The sequence below is a fragment of the Uloborus diversus genome, chromosome 10 (assembly GCF_026930045.1).
Source record: "Uloborus diversus isolate 005 chromosome 10, Udiv.v.3.1, whole genome shotgun sequence".
In the NCBI taxonomy this organism is placed as follows: domain Eukaryota; kingdom Metazoa; phylum Arthropoda; class Arachnida; order Araneae; family Uloboridae; genus Uloborus; species Uloborus diversus.
In genome coordinates, this window is record NC_072740.1 from 62,745,819 (window position 1) to 62,767,845 (window position 22,027).

The window sequence follows — 22,027 nt, forward strand, 5'->3', positions numbered from 1 at the left end:
TCCTCAGAAAAAATAACAACGCATCAAAAAGACGTAGACATTATTTAAAGAAGGATTCAGCAACAGGAGACTTTCCACTCAATTCATGCACCTTGCAAATGCTTATGAAGTCAACTTTCTTAATGTGTTTCTTGGGGCAATGAATCAGCCATTGAAAAACTTTCTTTTATGGTACAAAATCCTACACTGATGGGGAGCCAATTACACTATGTCAAATGGATATGAATCACATGATACATGGGTTTTTCACTGCCTTATCGGTTAAATGTTTCATAGTTTCTTTAGTACAGTCGAACTCGCTTATAACGAGCCCTGATTAACGAGAATCCAGGCTTAACAAGGAAATCAGAAATACATGGTTCGTGCAATGTTAAATTCATGAGAGCAAAACTAGATTTTTAACTTTTGCAAACTTCTCTTAAAGTGAGTAATATTTATGTGATTCATAAATTTCTATCGACATCCAGCTCTGCTTATATTTTCTTGGAAAAATTCCTTAAACATTGCTCACGTGATACTTACTTTCGGCGGATATTGTAACTCAAACTCAAGCAGATAAAAAAAATAATGAAAGTGCTGACGATTACGGCAAATGCGAAGAATTTCAATATGAACCACCCTTAAGGTACTCTGTACAACCAAGAGCACTGGGACACTTTCCAAACTTCCCATTTAAGAATTTCTCGAGAAATAGGAGACTAATTGTTCTGTAACTTTTGTTACATAAAAGGTGTGCTGCAGCTGACATTTTTCAATAAAAATAAAATTACCCATGTATTTAGGGGACCAGCAACAAATTGAAGGAACCAGCAGTGTTTTTTGATCACCCTTGATCGTAAATAGCTGTTAACAAGCTGTAAGTTTGAGCAAATAGTTTTATTACTACGTACGATAATTTTTGTAGATTTTCGTGAAAATATTATTTACATTCACGAAGGAAAACGAAAAAAAAAAGACGAAAAGGAATTAAAAAACATCAACTACCTTACCATTCATTATCTTGTTAAGTTGTTTGTATTATGATACATTACCGATGCAACAGTAATTTTCTAAATTTGAGTTCTGATAAAGTTTTGATTTTCTCTTTTTTCTGCTTTTTGATCCAGAGGTTCCTTCTAGACTATAGAAAACGTTAAGCTGAAAGGGTCCATAAAACTGTAAAAAGTTGAATGCCCCTGGTATAACCGCTTTTTTTTTCATTAGTTCAAAAATTCTTTGAATGAAACACAAGTTATCTGAGCCACATCTCTTAGTTATTTTTTTTAATAAAGTGTAGTTAAAACAAAGAATTGTTAAAATATTTAAGTTTCAAGACGAGAGAGTTACCTTACTGCTTTTTGTAGGTCAGTGATAAACTAAAAAAGACCATTTATTTTTATGGGGGGGGGGGGGGAATTTAATGCATTTTAGTTCAATAAGGGGACGCAATTTTCTACTTTAACACGGAGCGATTCAAAACCTAAAACTGACTCTGCTACTTAAAATAACTTAAGTCGAATAGGTATCGCATTTATGTCTAGATCATTATGTCTAGATCCCCCTCCCTCCCCATGGAGCCTTGAATGGTTGATCGGTTATTTTGAAGAAGTACGTAGAACAGCGATTCTCAACCTGTGATCCGGCGTACCGGCACCGGTCCGCAGAAAAATTTCACCGGTTCTCAAAGATTTTTGCTTATCCACGTTAAAAATATTTCATTACTAAAATACAATTTAAAAAAAAAAACATCCAGCACACAACTTCTAGCACCCAGTAACTGGCATTAATTTGAATTTCGACACCTTGAATTCCAGTTTTTTTTTTTTTTTTTTTTTTTTTTTTTTTTGCAATCTCGAATTTCGGTGGGACTCGACTCGTTGGGGTTCTTGTCACGACAAATGGCTCCTATCGCTATCATAACTGCAAAAAACATAATTTGAGCTCAAGGTATCAAAATTCAAATTAATGCCAGGGATTCTAGATGTTGTCTACTGTATACTGGATGTTGTGTACTGTATACTGGATGTTGTGTACTGGATGCTGAATGCTGTTAGGATTGTATTTAGTCGGGAGAGTCCAGTGAGAGTCTCGTATAAAGAAAGTCGATTCCAGGGGACATAAACGAGGAGAAGGAGCAGGAGGAGTCACCGCCCAGGAGAAGCATCAGCGCGCGGTGGCCGGGGGAACTCAAAAAGAATAGGACGTTATTCAACGGCTAAGTGAAAACAATAGGCGATCATGATTTCTCAAAAAAAAAAAAGGAAAAAAAAACACTATACTAAATGTTCTATACGACACTTTAACGTGAATTTTGTGATTAATATTCTAAAAGTTTCCTTTTTTTTAGCAATGTTCATTACTCATGTTTAATTATATCAGATAAATTACTTTATCTTATTTTTAACATTTAAATATTTGTTGCTGCAGTTCTAAAACGTTAAGTAAAGTGTTACTAAAGTATTAATTTATTTATTACTGTTAATATTTTGCAAACAAAATGGGGGGAAGCCCCCCATTTGTTTGCAAAAAAAGTGCCCACGTGTTTAACGGTCAAAAAAAATGGAGAAGGGAAAAAAAACCAGGGCTGTGGAGTCGGAGTCGGACTGATTTTGGGATAATGGAGTCGGAGTCATTAGAAAACATGCCGACTCCGAGCTTCTTTTTTTCTTTCCTTTTCACTGAGTCTCCTTGCATTTTTTAAATCTGACTCCCAATTGGTTTGATTACATGTATAAAAAGATACTAATGAGAAAATAACTGCCATTGTGGCAATCAGCTAGCTTGAGTGCTTACCGAACTTTTTGTAGCCGTCCCCTAGTTTGCTTGCTTTTTAACTTAACTAATAACAACTGTGTGCAAACAGTTTTGTTGCCTAACACTTTCAAGTAATCACTTTCAAATAAAAATAGAAATATAGTATTTTGATCTCAGTTATAAAATACTAAAAGAAACGTAAATTAGTAAGTCGGGGCCTGTAGCTAAGGTTGAAACGTTTAAGGGTGATCGGCAAACTCAAAGAAGTTCTAGCGTAAAAGCACGAATCCAAAAGATTCGATGAAATAACCTAATGTTTTTTTCTTTATTAAGACTATTTCTATAAGCTTGGTTCTCACTAAAAAGTATGGAACAAAATAAGTGTAAATGATTTCTCGATTACAAGACTCAATAATTGCAGTTAATCTTAAAATCTTCTTATTAAAGTTAATTCTAAAGCAGCCAATAAAATTTAAATTAAAAATTTAGCAAAGAAGAAATATAGGTATAGTAAAAGCTATTCGTACAAATTTGTATACCGCCGCATTTTGCGTAAAATTAGCTCCTGACGTATATGTGCCCTATTTTCGTTGAAATTTTATTGATGAAATATAATTTAAAATATATTCGCGAAAATTTTCAGAATTAAAGTACTGATATTTTTTATAAACTCTGAAATTAACTTTGGGTGTCATCTACCAGATGGGTGTCACCCGGGGCAAACCACCCCCTCTCAAGAACTTGGATTTAGAAAAAAGTTTTTTTTCTCTCAAGTTACAGCTTTCAAAAATTGAAAGCACACGATTTGATCAATATCTACTTGTTAAACATTAAAGGGGAGCAAATTACAGATAATCCTTTTCCAATTTTTTTTAAAGAGGGATTTTTAAGTCATCTTACTTTTTAATTCGTAACTATTTGAAAATTTGATTTTTAAATTGAATTTCTAACGTTGTATGCATCTTGGGTTTACAATAAAAAACAAAATGCGAAATTTTTATAAAAAGGAATTAATATTTCAATCTCTGTTTAGAGGTTTCCCCCTTCCCCTGAAGTGAGAGAGGGAGTTGAAAAATACAATTAAAATAAAATTTGAAAAAAATCCGGTGTCGGGCGTTTCAAAATCCAGGGGAGTCGGTCGTTTCCTTCCGACTCCGCAGCCCTGAAAAAAATATCACCAGCCCGGGATCTTTATTCAAAAACTCTTGCCGGTACACGGATCAAAGATTGAGAAACGCTGATGTAGAATAATATATATTTTTGACTAACATATTCAAGCGTTCCATTTTCAATTATAATTCTTTTTTTTTTCCTCTCTCTTCTCTGAACATACTACGTTTAAGGATTATTAGGTCTTATCAGCTTTACTGATTTTTAAGGTTTCAAGCTTAAATTGTTCTTGAAAGTACACTGCTAGCTATCACGAATACAGAATGAAAAAACAACTAATAACCGAAGGCCTCTGCATACTAACCGATAGACAAAAATTATTTGAGTGAAGCAAGCAATATTTTATGCAAAATTGACTTATTAGTATTATCTATTGTGTATGAAAACAAAGCTTCAAACAAGCTAGTTTTGTACAATGAAGTGTCTACTAACACAGTGTAAGTTCATTCCACCAAAAAGAAGAATTTGAAAACACATGCTAGAATCCAATAAGCATTGTCTGAATAAAAGTGAAAAACCAACGTAAATAAAGTACAAAATCTGAAGAAAGAGAGATTTTTTGAGATTGTGTGCTTTATTTACGTTTACAACGTTGGTTTTCACTTTATTCATGTTGTAGCACAAAGCATTTTGGTTCACTTTTCGTTTAAGCATTATCTGTCACAATGGAAAATCATGCCAATATGACACCCCAGATTGTATGTAAAAAAAAAATAATGATCTGACACCATTTTCCGTGAGCATATCGTGCTGTCTGGATGCTGTAAAATATCCTTGAGTGTGAAATATATTAAGATGAAAGATAGATTAAACATAAATAATATTCTTCATACGATCTCCGAAATATATTTTTAATCTTTTCATTCATAAAAGGATATTCCGATTTTAATAAAAGTTTGCATTCGATTGTTTCACTTCAGTTCGTTTACTTTTCACAACATTAAAAGTTCATCACTGTGATGTGACATCCTGACTTTAATTAAACTCGATGCATAGTGAATATTTTGTGAAGATAAAATCGATTTTAACAAGTACCTAATTGATGCCAAATACGTCATCGCTTCACATACATACTCGACGATTAATTAAGCAAAATATATTTCCTTTTCCTACTTTCTGAAGCACTAGTGAACCACTTGAAACAAATCCTGTGCTCTCTTATGTTTCCTCATTAAATTTCATTTTTAATTTCGTACAACATATAGGAAACGTTGTAATGAGTATCAAATGAATGTGCAAGGTAATACGTCTAATGAAATTGAATTCATGTAATTCCAAAATACAGTCAATAATGAATTTCATTCGCAAGGTAGTTCAATCAAATATTTTTAAAATATATCTGGTTGGTGATACTTAAATAAAGCTCAAATATTGCTTTGGATCAGAAATGCTTCATTATTACAGTCGGACCCTAATTTAACGAATTCATCGGGACCGAAACTTTAATACGTTAAATCGGGGTTATTCGTAATATCGGGGTGCGAAAAAAATACACTTACCTTATCTGGAAGCCCTAATAAGCAACGTCTCAAAATATCTATAGTTAAACAGTGTGCACTCTTTATTCTTCATTCCGTGACTTATTGCACAGTAATTAATTTGAAATTTTATTGCACTGAGTAATAGATTTTGACAATTTTCTTGATACTACTTGACTCGAAATACTTCTCTTTTGACTTTGTGGAGAGAAAAAAATACTGTGTTATTTACAGCCTTCTGCATGAAATATATTTTTAGTTTCCATTGCATGTAAAGCATTAGAAAAAGTAAGTTTTAATGAGAGTTTCACTATCGCTTTCTGCATTAGAATCGCTATTCTATGGTTGCCCCCTCGCCCGTCAAACATTGCTGATTCCAAGAAAAGTCTTTCTGCTTCGGACAAGACGGATATATCGTTTGGAAAATAAAACAATATTTCCTAACTCAAATTAGCAAAAAAAAATTTTTTTCCCGGCTGTTAAAAATATTCGTTGATTCGGGGTTTATTATTCGGTGAATCGGGGTTTTTGCCTTCATTAGAGTGGGGGAAAAAGAAAAATTCGCTAAATCGCGAAATTCGTTGAATAGAGGTTCGTTAAATCAAGGTCCGACTGTACTTACGGGTTTTTTTTTTTTTTTTTTGCTTACAATCAATATGCTTAATTTCTGATCAAAAACAAAATTAAGCTCACAGAGAGTAGAAAAAATTGAAGCTAACGTTTAAGGAAATTTTGCAGCCTGTGATACTTAGAAACAGTTACTCCATTAAGAAAAACGAATTAATTGATTGCAATGCTTGCCGATTGACTATGCGTATTTCCACACGATAATTTAAAAGACAAAAGTTTTCACAAGAAATATGCTTGAATATTTTCGAAATCTTAAATTTGTATTCCGTCAAATACTCGGCTTGAGTTTGAACCATAGTTCATGGTTCGTTTGGTCTTCTTAATCTTATGTGAAGCTTTTGGAACAAATCTTGCGAAAACGGCTCTAAAATAAAAAGCTTCGAAACTATGATCACGGAAAACGTTTCACGAAATACTGGGTCAGTCCAAGAGAATGTGCTCCTGCTGATATTTCTAGTTCGGTAGATCTCAATAGATTACAATTTGAACATCTAAAGACTCCCAACGAGCACTCAAATTTCTTGATGGTTGCTTTACATATCTCAAGGGCATAGAAAGGGAGTTTTTATAACCAATTATCTTTTGATAATTGGTTATAAAAACCTCAATCTTAAAGCTCAATCCTTCTGCACAGATGTGACATTTTTACGTGTATATTAGTACTTTACTCTCGGAATTTTGCATTAGGGCTTTTAACTTGCGCAGGTGAAGGGAAGTAATTGCAAATTTTCCATTTCTCTTTTTTTTTTTTTTTTTTTTTTTTTTGCATTTTTGTCATCTATTGTACGTTATCTTTACTGTACAAGCTGGCTTATTTGGTTTCCGCTGAAAAAAAAGCGCGAAAAAAACGTCCATTTTCAACAGTTTCCTATTGTTAGTATTGAATCAACCACACATTCTTCAAGCATCTCGAAAACTCATTTCTGCAGATACTGCCGTTTACCTGCACACGGGAGCATATGTGTCATAATATATATACCTAAAGTATCAACTTAAAAAAAAAATCTTTAGATTTAAAAAATAATAATTTATAGGTGTTACAGGCGCGTGCCTGTTCGGTCACAATCGAAACACGTACAAATCATTATTTATAGTACAAATGTTTTTCAAAAACGCTCATACCTTATATTATGATACGTAATAGTTCCTTTTCTCAAACATATAAAAAGCCAAAGCTTAAATTTCCGGGAATAAAGTGGGAATGACGTAAAAGTGTCAAATTCGTGCAAATGGATTGAGCAATATTTTTCTGATCTTGCATTTTCGGTGCATGATTGAGAAAGGCCTCCTCAAATTACTGAATTAACAACGGCTTTATATTTTACCAAACGCGTTCTCCATTTTCAAAAATTCTTATCAAATCAGTATGATCAGGGACGCCTCGATGGGAAGTCACTGTAAACTCTCAAAAATTTCCTTATTCGACAAATTTTATGTGACGATTCGGCAGAATTTGGAGTTCGATTCGGAGAAATTTGGAGTCTCATTCGGCAAATTGAGACTTTCCGCCCTCTCAGAAATTAAATTCTGAGACGCCTCTGAGTATTATGCTCTACCTTCTAAACTAAAAAACACTTCACGGTTTCCTATCAATGAATGCTGTTCTGCTCTACAACGTTTCCCGTAACATGCAGTTTGAAAATCATCACCTTTTACTCCGATGTAATGTATTACCAAACTCAATATTAAACACTAAAAATTGTATGCACGTGTAAGACAGGAAATATGAAACTGTGGAGCAATGAAACAACTCGAAACGTATGTAATTATTTTTCACGTAGCTTTCACTTTTTCGTACTGACGAAGGAATCGCTCAAAACTTTGAAACACTTGACACACTTTTTACAGCAGATTTGTGCTAAACAACTTCATAATTAGAATGCAAATAATTCTTATCCTAGAAGTACTTTAATTAAGCATCAGTCTTCAAATTAAAAGCAGATGACTTTTTCTACCTATATATTTAAGGATTTTAGTTTCGATAAACAAGCTTATTATAGTTTTTAACTCCAACGATAAAAATATTGAAAGAAACCTTTAGTTTTTAGGATCTGAAACTGCTATTTTTAAACCTAAAGACGTTTTGTTAAATAAATGATAGATTCAATGACACTTCTGAATGTCATCAGTAACAAAAGAAAGTTCAGTAAAAGCATAATTTATGACATGACGAAATCGCATGATCAATAGAATGATCATATTAGTAATAACTTTCAACGTAATATAAATAAATAATTCAAATTAAATTTGATGCATAAAATAAAACTTGAAGGGCTCGGGGCAAGAACGTGGTATGTCACATGATGTGACTTTTTCAGTGGGCCAATTTCCAACTTATAAAACTATTTGTAGAATTTTTCAAAGGTATTATACATTCTATATTCTGCAAAACTAGATGTGTTTTTCTCCAAATGACGTAATCTATTGTCATGTTCATTTCAATTTTAGTTATGAGAAACAAAAAATTTGATCGAAAAGTCACTCCTTGTGGCTTGTCACATTTCAGCCCCGAGCCCTTCAATTGTTGAATTTCAGCAAAAACACAAGTTTTGTGCCTTTGACACTAAATGTAGTTGAAACTTGGCGAAAATTCTAACATATTCTTCTTAAATCGTCTATGGATTTAAAATAATACATTCAATCGGGGCCTCCGCGATTGAATGTATTATTTTATGTAATGTATTATCGCGGAAGCCCCGATTCCATCCACGTTGACTACTGCGATTTGCACACCGAAAATCAGATATTAATGACATCCACTGAAGTTAACAATTACGTCCAGTGAAGTGCGATTTATCTCTTGTTAGACCACCCGAAAACACTCCAAGCCGAAGCTACGGAGACGCCCACAAAAATATCCTACGATTTTCGCATACCAAAAATACATTACAAAATACTAGCTTGATGTATGAGGAAGTGATCAGGCCGATGACGCGAGATAACATAAGACGCTTTTTAACATTTGAATTCGTTAGCAAGAGCGACGACAGCTCATAAATCAGAGTGTTGACGCTCGCACTGCATCATCGTGTCAAGTTTTAATGTTTCATTTTAATTAACAGGGAGAAAATATCAGCTTTTAGCCTGAAGCTGCAGCCGTTAAACGATTCAACTTAGGAGAGAGACTTTCAACTTTCATGAGAAAACTTCAGGACGGTTCAATAACCAGTAGAAACAAATTACTAGTGACAGTATAATTCTCTATCCGCCGAATGGAGATCCAAACTTTGCCGAATAATGATAATTTTGCCGAATGGAACTTCAAATTTTGCCGTTAGAAAAAGTTATTAAGCAAATTTTAGGTTTGTTTTTCAACACCACCTCTTTAAAATCTTGCAAATAATTCTTACTATCAATTTACACCAAAACATTTTTGTTCTTGCTCTAGTGAAGCAAATGCAAAAATTATGGCTTTTTCATGAAACGATAGAAAACTAAGGGGCTCCATCCCTTTTTCACTTCGCTCGTCCCCCGTTCAGCACCTGAGATGGCTCAGTGCCGTCAGCGGCGGATGATGATGATTTTTAAAGCTTTTACCTTTGCTTTACTAAAGCCTTACCTTTGTCTGGATGTCCTGATGACACCCAGGGTGACTGGATGCCGTGCCCCTTATTTTCAGACCATTTAATCTTTTCGAGGGTTGAGACAAGACGGAATGGCTCCCTCTGGATGTCTTTTATCCATCGGTACGGTACCAGTATCGGCTTGGAAGACAATGCCATCAGTCCGGAGGAGATAGGGTAGACCACACACAGATAGACGCGCACATATTTTAATAGTACAAATTTTTTATACACTATGAATTATAGGATATTTTTATGTATTTTGTTTCAAAGAAAAGCAATTGGGGAAAATTGTCTCTTAATGCTATCAAAGTTAAAAATTCGATCTGCGAACCATTAATAAAACCAATCTTATTTAAAAGGCAATTATTTAAGACAGGGTTCCCAAAGTAGGTGCCGTGGCACCCTGGGGTAGTACAGAGAGGGGCAAGGGGTGCCATGAGGATTCCACGAAATCAATATGTATAATATAGACTATAGTAGATATAGACTAGGGTGATGCAAGAAAATTCTGATTCTTCAAAGGTTGCCGTGAATTTGAAAAGTATGGGAACTCCTGCTTTGAGGAATGAAAAATCTGACGAAGAAATCAAACATACGCATATTGATAACAATTTCAATAGTTTATATATCTATTTCTTTACGTGAATCATTTATGGGTTATTCTCCAGAAAACGTAACTTTTGAACTCAAATATTTTTCAATTTCGAAACCTTTTGTTTCCTTTTTTTTTATTCTTACATGAAAGTGTTACATACTAGAAGTGACCAGAAACAATGGTCCAGCTAAGTTCTAATTAATTTACTCATAAATAAAAAAAATAAAAAAATGCCTTGTTCACGGAAATTAAAAAAAAAGAAAACACTTTTAATATTTAAAAATCGAGACCAATTTAGTATCAAAGTAGTAATTTTGTTAATTGTGCAAATAATAAGCTATTTTAATGATTAGAGGCAATATAATATTAAGCTCTCTTAATTAAAGCACGGCTTAATTAGTAGTTTCAAATGTATGTTAAAAATAGTATTTAGTAAACTTGAGGATATATTGGCAATTTATAATTTTGGTAGAATGCCTATTATTGACGTATTTCTTCTCCATCATTTATTTTCACCTCAGAAATAATGACATTGGTAAAGTCTGTCACGGAGGTGAGATTCACAGAAGTGAGGAATTTTCCATTAATATAGGCCTAAAAGATACATTTTTCAGGGAATTTTTTTTTCTTCGTTGCTACAATCTGCACATGTTAAGCATATGAAAACATGTTCACTTCTTTTTTTACTTTAATTTAGATCCCAGAAATTCAAGTTCACGGAAATGAGAAGTCAGAAGAACCACACTAAGTTTTTAAAGCAAAATCTATCTTCTTGTTTTTTGACAAAAATCTCACAACTTCAACCATGGCTAAAAATAAACAAGGGGGCTCCCTTGTATCATGGAAAATAAAATTTAATGTCATTACTGCCACGTGTTAATGAGGAAGGGCATTTTGTGGTTAGGTAACGGAGGGGTGAGAATTTATTGTGTGATATGACTCTTTGTCTACTAAAACGAACTAAAACGCAATATTAAAAAATAAACATACTTAAACAATTAGTATTTGAGACACTTGTGAAAGGAATAATAAATAAATAAGTATACACTTTTAATTAAAAATGCTATTAAGCAACATAAACAGTCACACTAGGCAATGTCACACAATGGCATGTCACCAGGTGTGTGACATTGCCTAGTGTGATTGTTTGTGTTGCTTAATAGCATTTTTAATTAAAAGTGTATACTTATTTATTTATTTGTCACCAGGTGTGTGACATGCCATTGAGGTGAGAATTCACATGTTATGAAACAAAAATATTCTAAAATAAAAATTATTTTTAAAAAATTGTTGGCAGGTTTAAATAGATGTTTTTTAATGAAATTAAAGATCACTGTTAAATGAATTGTTCCTTAAAATTTTTACTGTAAAAGCCATGTGACAGAAAAGTTACACTTCTTGAAGAATGACCCATATACTTGGGGGAAACAATGTAAATGAAGCACTAACTTCAATCAAAATTACACTGCATCAAAGACAGTTTCTTTTAACTTCATAACACATGTGCTACTTTCACTGCAATTTGTACCTTACTAAAAATGTTTTTTTTTTTTTGAACAATCACGATTGCTTATTGCTTTCATTTGACTGTTTTTGGCGTTACGCTGATTTTTCCCACCAGCACCTCTGCCAGCACCACCGTCGACCGGCCGCCTCACGGTGCTGCTCCTCTAGCGAAGACCGTCTCCAGGTTGCGTCCATATCCTACACTTACACGCATACATACACGCACCTACACACACACACCCATCCACACTACACACATACACACACTCAAACACACACACACACATACAGACACCTACACATACACTCATGCCTGCACACAGACACAAACACATATGCCTACACACACATACACATTCCCCCCACACACACACTCATACACACAACTACCCACACACTCATACCTGCACAAAGACATAAACACACATGCCTACACACACATACACATACCCCCTACACACAAGCACACATACCCCCCCCCCAAACACACAAACACACACGCCTACACACACACACACACTCGTGATTGCGAAAAACATAATTTGAATTCAAGAGGTCAAAATTCAAATTAATGTCCTTTTTTTTTTTTTTATGCTGCGGTAAAAGTTACTAAAGCGAAATTACGTAAATTGCTGAGCAAGTTTATACCGTTAAGTTAAATTGCTGTACTCGCTATACAGAAGCTAGGAGTTACGAATCATTTTATTTATTTAAGGATATCTTATTTAACACTTCAAACGGTCTCATATTTTAGAACTGAAAGTTGACATTAAAATATTCTCTCATTGAATAATTTATTTTTTGTTTTCAATGTTTGAAATCGTTTCTTTGTTTATTTATTTATTCCCACTATAGATATTTAAATGCACTTGCCTGTGTGATCAAGATATACTCCTCAAAGGTGTGGCAAAATTACACCCTATGTCATAACACTATTCCTCACCACTACGTTTGGTTGTTTTAAAAGCATACTGCTGTAATAACGCGTGTAATTTCGCATGAAAATAAGTAGTCAATGATTGCTTATGAGAAATTTTGATAGCTGCTACATCACAATTTCCCTCAACTCGCATGTAATGGTAAATGAACGGTTGTTATAAACCAATATTCCTTTACAGCATATTATATCCCATAATATTACAATACCGCCTGATATGTTTTGCTATTTAAGACAAAAAGAACAATTGAAGTACATATTTCCTTTACTGCTTGCTAAATATTATATAATGATGATCGCGACTGGAATAACACCTTACGGCTTCAGCTCGGATGATTATACACTTTTCGAGGATCTTATAAATGGGTTCAGTTGAGTAAAGGCAATCATCAAAGAATGCAAAAGACAAGAACAGGTTTAAGACGGGTATTATTTATTTAGGTATCCTATCCTTTAATTATTATTTGAGCGTTAAAGACCTACAATATTATTTTATTATTTATGATTCCTTCTTTTAATACGTAGCTTATCATCATACAGATATGTCATATTTTGCATATGAACGTGAGAATGTTATCAATGGTCTATGAATGAACTCAAAACATTACTTAAAATAATTGAAAAACTTGATCCCTTTAGTGCTGGTGTGTGGATAAATGATTAATATCCATTTTCTGCTGACATGCATATGAATACGTTGAAGAAAGTATTTTTCAGAGAGCTTCGTTAAATCCATACGAAAATATTCCTCTTTCAGTTCGCAGTCCATTAATAATATCGATGTGATGTTAAGTATGGTATCGACAATTAAGAGCTTTCAAAATTAAAGGGTGGGAATTGCTGTTACAACATTATATTTCCGATTCGTGTGAGGTACATAAGTTATGGTTCTGGAAATAAAGATATCTTCATTAATACAGATATTCTAACATAATTTTGGTGAAATTTTGGAAGGTTTGTTTGACATATGAGGATAATTGCTCTGCGAAAGCAACACTAATCACAATAAATAAAATTTAAAATGATTAATGAGATATTTTTACGGCATACTCAAGGAACGTTTTGTTGCAGTTCATCTGCTGATGATAGATAAGCAGTTAAATTAATTACAGCTAAGCCATTGAAAGGTACGAATAGTTGTCATGATTCAACATTTTAGTTTTACATAGTTATAAAGCCGTCGCGGAGATTATTAAAATTGATTTTCGACTATTCCATTCAGCAATTAATGTTGGAAAAGCAATTTTTAACTAAACGTTAAATTTAAGAGATGATTAATATAAATTACTTCACCGTTGTCTGTGAAATACACAGTGCAGGTTATATGTTATATGATTTTATTTCGTTCTTTCTTTTTCTAAGGGATTTTATAGTCAAAATTCCCCCCAGAACCCTTAGCTTAGAGCCGTGTTGTACTTGCTGATAAGCGTAAGATACGTGATTAATTTTGATGATGAAGTACCCTGAATGATGGGTCTGTTGTTTCAACATAAAATTTTCCCATCTTAGATTTTGTTTCATGTTTTGCTTCAAAATCCACAAAAGAGATTTTCTATCTTTATACACTATATGACTAAAAGTATTGGGACACTTTCAAAAATTCACATTTTTACGGATTTCTCGAGAAATAAAACACCAATTGCTATGTTTTTTTTTTTTTTTTCAAATAAAAGGTATTCTCTAGCCGCTATTTTCCAACAAAAATTAAATCTGCCATTCATTTAGGCGACCAGCAACAAATTGAAGAGAAAAAAAAGGTTTCTGATCATTTTTCATTGTAAATAGCTGAGAATTAGCTATAAATTTCAGAAATAAGTTTAAAATCTATCAAGAATTTATTTTTATATTTTCGTGAAAGTATCTCTCACACCCACGGAGGTATAAGCATTTCTTTTATTAATGCATTTTTTTTTTTTTTTTTTTTTTTTTTGAAGGTTTTCGGCTCATATCACGCAGGGTTTTGGTCAAACGTTACTAAACTTTCAGAATATTTGACAGCATATTAGAGAAACAATCATAAAATTTGAAGTAAAAATATTGAAAATTTAAGGAAATATGAACGTTTAAAGCAATTGATTTTTCGCAGCGCATGCGCGAAAGATAGCAACTTATAACGTTTACAATCCAAAGCTCAGATATATACTTCAACTCAAAAAAGATTTCCACCTCAATATCTTTAAAAAGTTATCAGCGACTCAATGAACCGAATTTCTGTAATTCTTGGATAGGTGACGAATGGTAAGGGGTCATTCGCAAACTGGCAACACTTTCCTGCCGTCATTGCAGAGTGATTCATTATACGAACGTATTATTTGCTAACGTTCCCTCACGGGGGATTCGTCGTCTAGCCAAGAATCATTAAAATTCGGTTCATTCGATAGCTGATAACTTTTTAGATTTTAAAGATATCAAAGTGGAATTTTTTTATGAGATGTAGGATATATCTGCGTTTCCGATTAAGAAGGTTATAAATTGCTATCTTTTGCGCATGCGCAGTGAAAAATTAATTGCTTAAAACGTTCCTATTTTACTAAATTTTCAATATTTTAACTTCAAATTTTATGATTATGTTTTTCTAATATGCTGTCAAATAATCTGAACGTTTAGTAACGTTTGACGGAAAACTCTGCCTGATATGAGCCGAAAACCTTCAAAAAAATTCTGCATTTTTGAAAGAAATGCCTATATCTCCGAGGGTATAAGAGATACTTTCACACAAATATAAAAATAAATTCTAGATAGGTTTTTAACTCATTTCTGAAATTTGTAGCTTATTCCCAGCTATTTACAATGAAAAATGATCACACACCTTTTTTTGTTTCGTCAATTTGTTGTTCGTCCCCTAAATGAATAGTAGACTTAGCTTTTGTTGGAAAATGGTGGCTGGCGTATACCTTTTATGTGGAACAAATTACAGAGCAATTGATCTTTTATTTCTCGAGAAATCCGTAAAAATGTGAATTTTTGAAAAGTGTACCAATACTTTTGGTCATATAGTGTACTTATAGGCTCTCAGTAAACTAAATTCCTTAAATATAACATGATAATACTTTGTTAAATTTATGAAATATAATCGTATATTCAAATTACGTGATCTTTTAAGCTACTAAAATCGGCATTTTCTCACAACTTACTTTGATCTACGCTGTCAAGTTTTATTTAGAAGAAAATGATTTGTATGTACAGTGAATCCTGTGTAAGTTGAGTTGACCATTCGCGGTGCACTACTTTAGTGATCAACTTAAACAGGTGGTCAACTTACAAAGGTTGATTTATATGATAAGGGCTAATTCCGTGCCTGAAAAAAGCGGTCAACTTACAAGGGTGGTCAACTTCACAGATTTTACTGTACAGTGAAATCCGTGTAAGTTGACCACCTGCGGTGCACTACTTTAGTGGTCAACTTAAACAGGTGGTCAACTTACAGAGGTTGATTCATATGATAAGGGCTAATTCTGTGCCTGGAAAAAGCGGTCAACTTAGACAGGTGGTCAACTTACAAGGGTGGTCAACTTCACAGGTTTTACTGTATTTATTTTTCCTTTAAGCAGTTCATGATGTCGATTTAGATGAGTTTGTCCAAAAATAATTACAGTTCATAATTTGTTTAGCTTAGGAAAGTTCCACAACCTAAAAACTATTTAATAGTTCGTTTAACTAGAAAACGTACCGCATTCTAAATCAGTGTTTTTGAAAGGGGGAAATTGAACACAGAATCGATTTGAACTTTTTAATAATCGATATCGATAGATGAAGGAAACTTCGATGAAAGAAAAAAATAATTGTCTGGATTCTATGAAGGCAATTATCTCAAATTTTGCCCATAATGCATCCAACAGGTCCAGCTAACTTCCCGAACTTGTACCAAGTGTGAAACATCGAAGCTACAGCACAACATCTTAGTTACTTTAACTTAATCTACTAAAAAGACATAATTTGGTATTGGAGGCTATGTTGTCCCAACGAGCTCACGGTTATGTACTAACTCAATACTTATTTATAAAATAAGCATATCAATTAACTAACTGTTTACATTTTAGTAATTTCATAATCTTGTATAAATAGGTAATTATTAGCTTTGTAGTCACAGTATTTGTAGCTTGTAAAAGTTTACAAAGTTGATGCCAGCAACAAAGCCATACCAGGCTCCCCTCCCCTGCTGATATACTGAAATTAAAAGTAAAATTTAACAAGATATAAAAAAGAAATCGGACAAAATAATTATGACAATTTTGTTGTGAAGTTAAACTTTACACTTGTCACACGACATTTTTATAGATTTTGCTTCCGCTTCAGTGTGTATACAATGACACTACAATGACACTTTACCCTCGATTTACACTGTTTCAAAAAGCTTAAATATAAATATTATGCTACCTGACTGTTTCTAAAATGACTCTTAAAAAGAAGGTCTATGAAAGAAAAAAAATTCAAGAGGTCTACGGAGCGGGTCTAAATACCCGTTTTGATCTCACAATCATCTGATTTTGCAGAGTAATTCATGTTATGGCTCATTTCGATTTAAAGAAGCTAAGGTATCATATTTTTTAAAGAAATGTTCTTTCTTTGCAATCTGAATATTCCCGGTAGTAGTTTAAATCTGTGCTTTATTTAAGCCCTTTCAACTATCTGAGCAAAAGATTCAAAAGTATAAGATCTGTTAATTCTGATAGTGGCTCCTTATTAACAGTGCTCACGAGGCAAAATGTTCCGTTAGAGAAGGCGCAGTGTCTCGCATACTTCAGATAAATATCTGCGATAATAATGCATAATCAAGTCACTTAATTCAAATTTATAAGTACAAGTGTATGAACTTAAAAAGAAAGAATAATAATAGGGTTGGTTGGGGGAAGTGCGTCGCTGGGATAAGTGGGTCCCCCCCCCCTAAAACTGAAATATGGATCAAGTTTTCAAACTTTTTTACACTGATCATGTTAAATTTCATCACAATGATTGGTTTTGCATATATTTGGGCTTCGTGGAATTTTTTTCAAGGTCATAGCACTTAATCAAAAAAAAAATTCTTAAAAAATTTTTTTTTCGACTTCAAGCATAATTTTTCAAAAAAGTGTTTTCAGGTTAGTTTTTATTATTTTTCTACAATAATTATTTTTTCACTTACAGTTTAACTTAAAATTCATACAGCAACAAGAATTTTTGTATTTATTACTAATAATTGTCTAAGAGGAGGAGTCAAACTTACCCCGTAATTTTTTTTATAAGGGGTAAGTGGGTCCCCCTATAAAAATTGGACTTTCAAAATCAAAAGCAACTCGGATTAAATATTTGTATTAGTGTGATAATGCAAGATAATACATGACAACTATGATGACCTTGTAGGAATTGATAGTTCAGCTATAAAAACTACTAAAGCTGGTGATTATGTATTTATTAAACTTACATCAAAGTAAACCATTAAGTAAGTCTAATGTTGAAGTTGATGATACAAATTAAAAAATACTATTGAATTTGCAAGAAAAAAGAAAATTAGTGACACTTTTTATTGACATGGTGCAGATGTAATTGGAATAATTACTGAGGATGAAGTAATAATGATTCTTCCTTAGCCAACTTTACATACACACAGTCATTTAATGTTTCCAATTTCTTTTTCAGCTTATTGTTTTGGCTATTCTACCAAAATTGATCTTAATAAACTGTATTACGATCATTAAACACACCTTTATATGTAAAAACAATATATTTACCTAGGCACTTTCAATAAATTTGACTAATGAAATTGTTTCGTTTTTTGTTTTAAAATTTTCCGTGATACAGATTTAAAAGACAGTATATATCTCACATAAATGGATGCTTTTACAAAATAATAATTTACACTAAAAATTATGTATGACCTCCCTCCCTAACCCCTTTTTTTAGAAATGCTTCATTTAAATTCAAATAAGAGGAGGTGCCTCACTTACCCCTTACTATGGGGTAAGTGGGACACCCATCCGATTTTTTCAAAAATATAATCGTTAAGAATAGTTAAAGCATTATTTTAGAAAATAATGATAAACTTTTGTTTATTAGTGATGTCCAAGATAAAATAAGACAATACGTTTTTTTCTTTTTTGTTAAACTTTTGTAATAAGGTTTCAAAAGCAAACTATTCTTAAAAGTGGTCCCCCTTACCCCAACCAACACTCATAATTTTTCAGTTTCCTATTATTGTAAACACAAATCACAAAAATGCTGTTCATAATTAAGTATCCTCATAACTTTTTATATGTTCGCAATTACAAGTGAAAACCCATATGAAAAAAATATCTGTCATTATAAAATGAAGATATATACAATCAATAGTTTATATTGAAATTATTTTCAAAAAAGACTTATGTCTTTATAAAGAATATTTTACGAGTAATGCTGTTATGTTGATGATTTCGACGAGCTTGTCTTCTTTTGGATATTTGGTCGATAGCATCACAAGGTAGCTAATTAATCTCTAATCAGTCATAAAAAGTTTAACTACCGTATGCGTGACTCTACGTCAGAGGCGTTCCCCTTCCCTCCCCCAAGAACGATGGCGCACACCCCTCAAATGCCTAATCCTTCCCCCCCCCCCCGCAAAAAGAGATCTCTAAAATGATGTTAAAAAAAATCTCAAAATCCCCCCCCCCCCTGAATAAATTGAATGATGCAGTCTATGCTTTGGAACACCCACAGAGGATCCTGGGGTGTGATGTAATGTGGGCACCCCAGCTCTACGATGTGACTAAATACTAAGGGACTAAGAAAGCTCAAACTTGAATGAAACCAAAAATATTTTTTAGCTAGATAAAACACATTGTTCTGAGCGTCGGCATGAAAACTTCAGCAACTATTTTAACCTCAAGCAATTAATAAAAACATTTATTTTTTTCCCCTTTGAAGCAGTTCATTTATTCAACTTTCATGATTTCAGGCACAAGAGAAGCAGCATTCGTCCATGCTATTTCAGCCGCTGGTGTGTCCCATGCAGTCACCAGAGCTTGTAGCAGTGGAAGATTGGTTCGATGTGGCTGTGACCGCACGGTTGAAAAACAGCACGCAGATGCATTTAAATGGTCTGGATGCTCAGACAACATTGCATATGGAACTGCTTTTTCCAAAAGCTTTGTGGATACTAATGATATCCGACAAGCGAGGGGAAAGTCTGACCCAAAGGCTATAATGAATCTTCATAACAACGAAGCTGGCAGAAAGGTAAAAGAAAACTTGTTTACATTGAACTGATTCTGAAATTTCATTCCCCCCCCCCCCTTTTTTTTTCACAAAGTGCCGCACTTCACCCTCGAAAATTTCGAAGTTTACTTCAGCCGAAAATTTCGAAGTCTACCATCCTTGATTACACTGTTCGGCAAGAAAACACCTTCAACATGCTCCTGACATTTCGTCGGCTGATTTTTATGTAAAATTACCCCCTGAATCCGAATATGACCTCCGTTTTAACCCTATGCGTACCATTTTTTTAAAGCCCCCCCCCCCCAAGTTTTTTTTCAATGTTCCTTAGTTTCAGAGCAACTTTTTTTTTTAGGTTAAAGGAGCTTTATATTAACTGCTAACATAGTTTAGACGGACAAGAAAGGTTCAAAGTTCAAGATTATGTACACCGATAGAAAAAGGGGGGACTTGGGGGGGGAGTATACCCCTCCAAAATATTAGAAAAATCACGAAAAATGATCTTTTATTCTGCTTTTTTAAAAAAGATGTTTGTAAAAAAATTAAAAAAAAAAACTCACATGTGAATGTTGCATATGAGTTGAATCGCAGGTCTTCATTCAAAACGACATTCTTCTGGCTAATTCTTATGTAAAATGACCCCTTGTTTCCAAATACAACCACCTTTCTCCCCATCACGCCCCCTTTTTAGAACCTCAAACCCCCCCGCCTCCTCTGATTCAGAGCCTTTTTTTTTAATTTGGAGGGGAAAAAGAGCATTGCAATAACCGTAAACATTATTCTGAATGACTAGAGATGTGCCAAGCTCAAAATCTTGTGCATATGTAGCAAAAGGAAAACTTGGGGAGCACCCCCCCCCCCCCCCCCCAACATACTGTGCAGCAAAAAAACTCTCAAATGCTTCTGAGTCTATTCCGGCTGATTCTTCTGCAAATTGATCCCCTGAATCCGAATATGATCTCCGTTTTCCCCCTACACGTACAAATTTTTGTAACCCCCCTCCCTTTTTTTAAATTTTCTTTAATTTTAGATCTGTTATTTTCCTTTGAGGGAGAAAAGAGCATTGTATTAACCGCTAACATTGTTTTGGAGGGCAAGAAAGGCTCAATGTTCAAAATTATGAACACTGATAACAAAAAGGAAGACTTGGTGAGGTTATTTGGGGGGGGGGGATATCCACCCCAATATTGTAAAGGGGGGCGAGATGGAGGGAAGTGGTCGTATTCCAAACAAGGGGTCATTTACATAAGAATCAGCCAGAAGAGTATCTTTTTGAATGAATAACTGCGATTCAACTCGTATGCAACGTGCGACATTCACAAGATAGTTTTTTTTTTTTTTTAATTTTTTTTACATCGCGAAAATTTGTTCGGACATGTGAGTCATGGAATCGAGCCTTATACTCTCATTCTGCACCGAAATTTTTTTTACAAACTTCTTTTTTTTTAAAGTAGTATAAAAAGATCGTTTTTCGTGATTTTTCTAATATTGTGGTTTTAATATTTGGTTACCCTCAATTCCCCCCTTTTGCTATCGGTCCATGATCTTGAACTTTGAACCTCTCTTGCCCGCCAAAACTATGTTAGTTAATATAAAGCTCCTTTAACCTACAAAATTGCACTTATTCTTAATGAAACAAAGTTGAGACGCAAATCTTTATACAACTGTTTTCGGTTCTAAAATAGTATCGCAACACAAACAATAACACTGTACGGCAAAAAAAAAAAAAAAAAAAAAAAAAAAAAAAAACCCTAAATGTTTCTGACATTTCGTCGGCTGATTCTTATGTAAAATGATCCCCTGAATCCGGATATGATCTCCGTTTTCCCCCCTATACGTACCAATTTTTTTTAAAGGCCTCCCAAGTTTTTTTTTCAATTTTCCTTTAAATAATTCCTTTGAAACTAAGGAAAATTGAAAAAAAAAACTTGGGAGGCCTTTAAAAAAAATTGGTACGTATAGGGGGGAAAACGGAGATCATATCCGGATTCAGGGGATCATTTTACATAAGAATCAGCCGACGAAATGTCAGAAACATTTAGGGTTTTTTTTTTTTTTTTTGCCGTACAGTGTTATTGTTTGTGTTGCGATACTATTTTAGAACCGAAAACAGTTGTATAAAGATTTGCGTCTCAACTTTGTTTCATTAAGAATAAGTGCAATTAAAATGTTCCGGCTTTTGAAATGATGCGAGTAAACTATTTGTGAAGACAAGTTGCACCGAGTAGCATTTTACTGAAATACTTTT

General features: G+C 33.6%; 1 protein-coding gene across 2 annotated transcripts in view; it reads left to right on the forward strand.

Moving 5' to 3' along the window:
* The window catches only part of LOC129231343 (protein Wnt-4-like), a 248,561-nt gene that overhangs the window by 220,859 nt on the left and 5,675 nt on the right, over positions 1 to 22,027 (forward strand). For both annotated transcript variants that reach the window (XM_054865633.1, XM_054865634.1), the window contains one exon: positions 19,523 to 19,803. In XM_054865633.1, the coding sequence (XP_054721608.1) occupies positions 19,523 to 19,803 (281 nt within the window). The remainder of the gene's footprint in view (positions 1 to 19,522; positions 19,804 to 22,027) is intronic.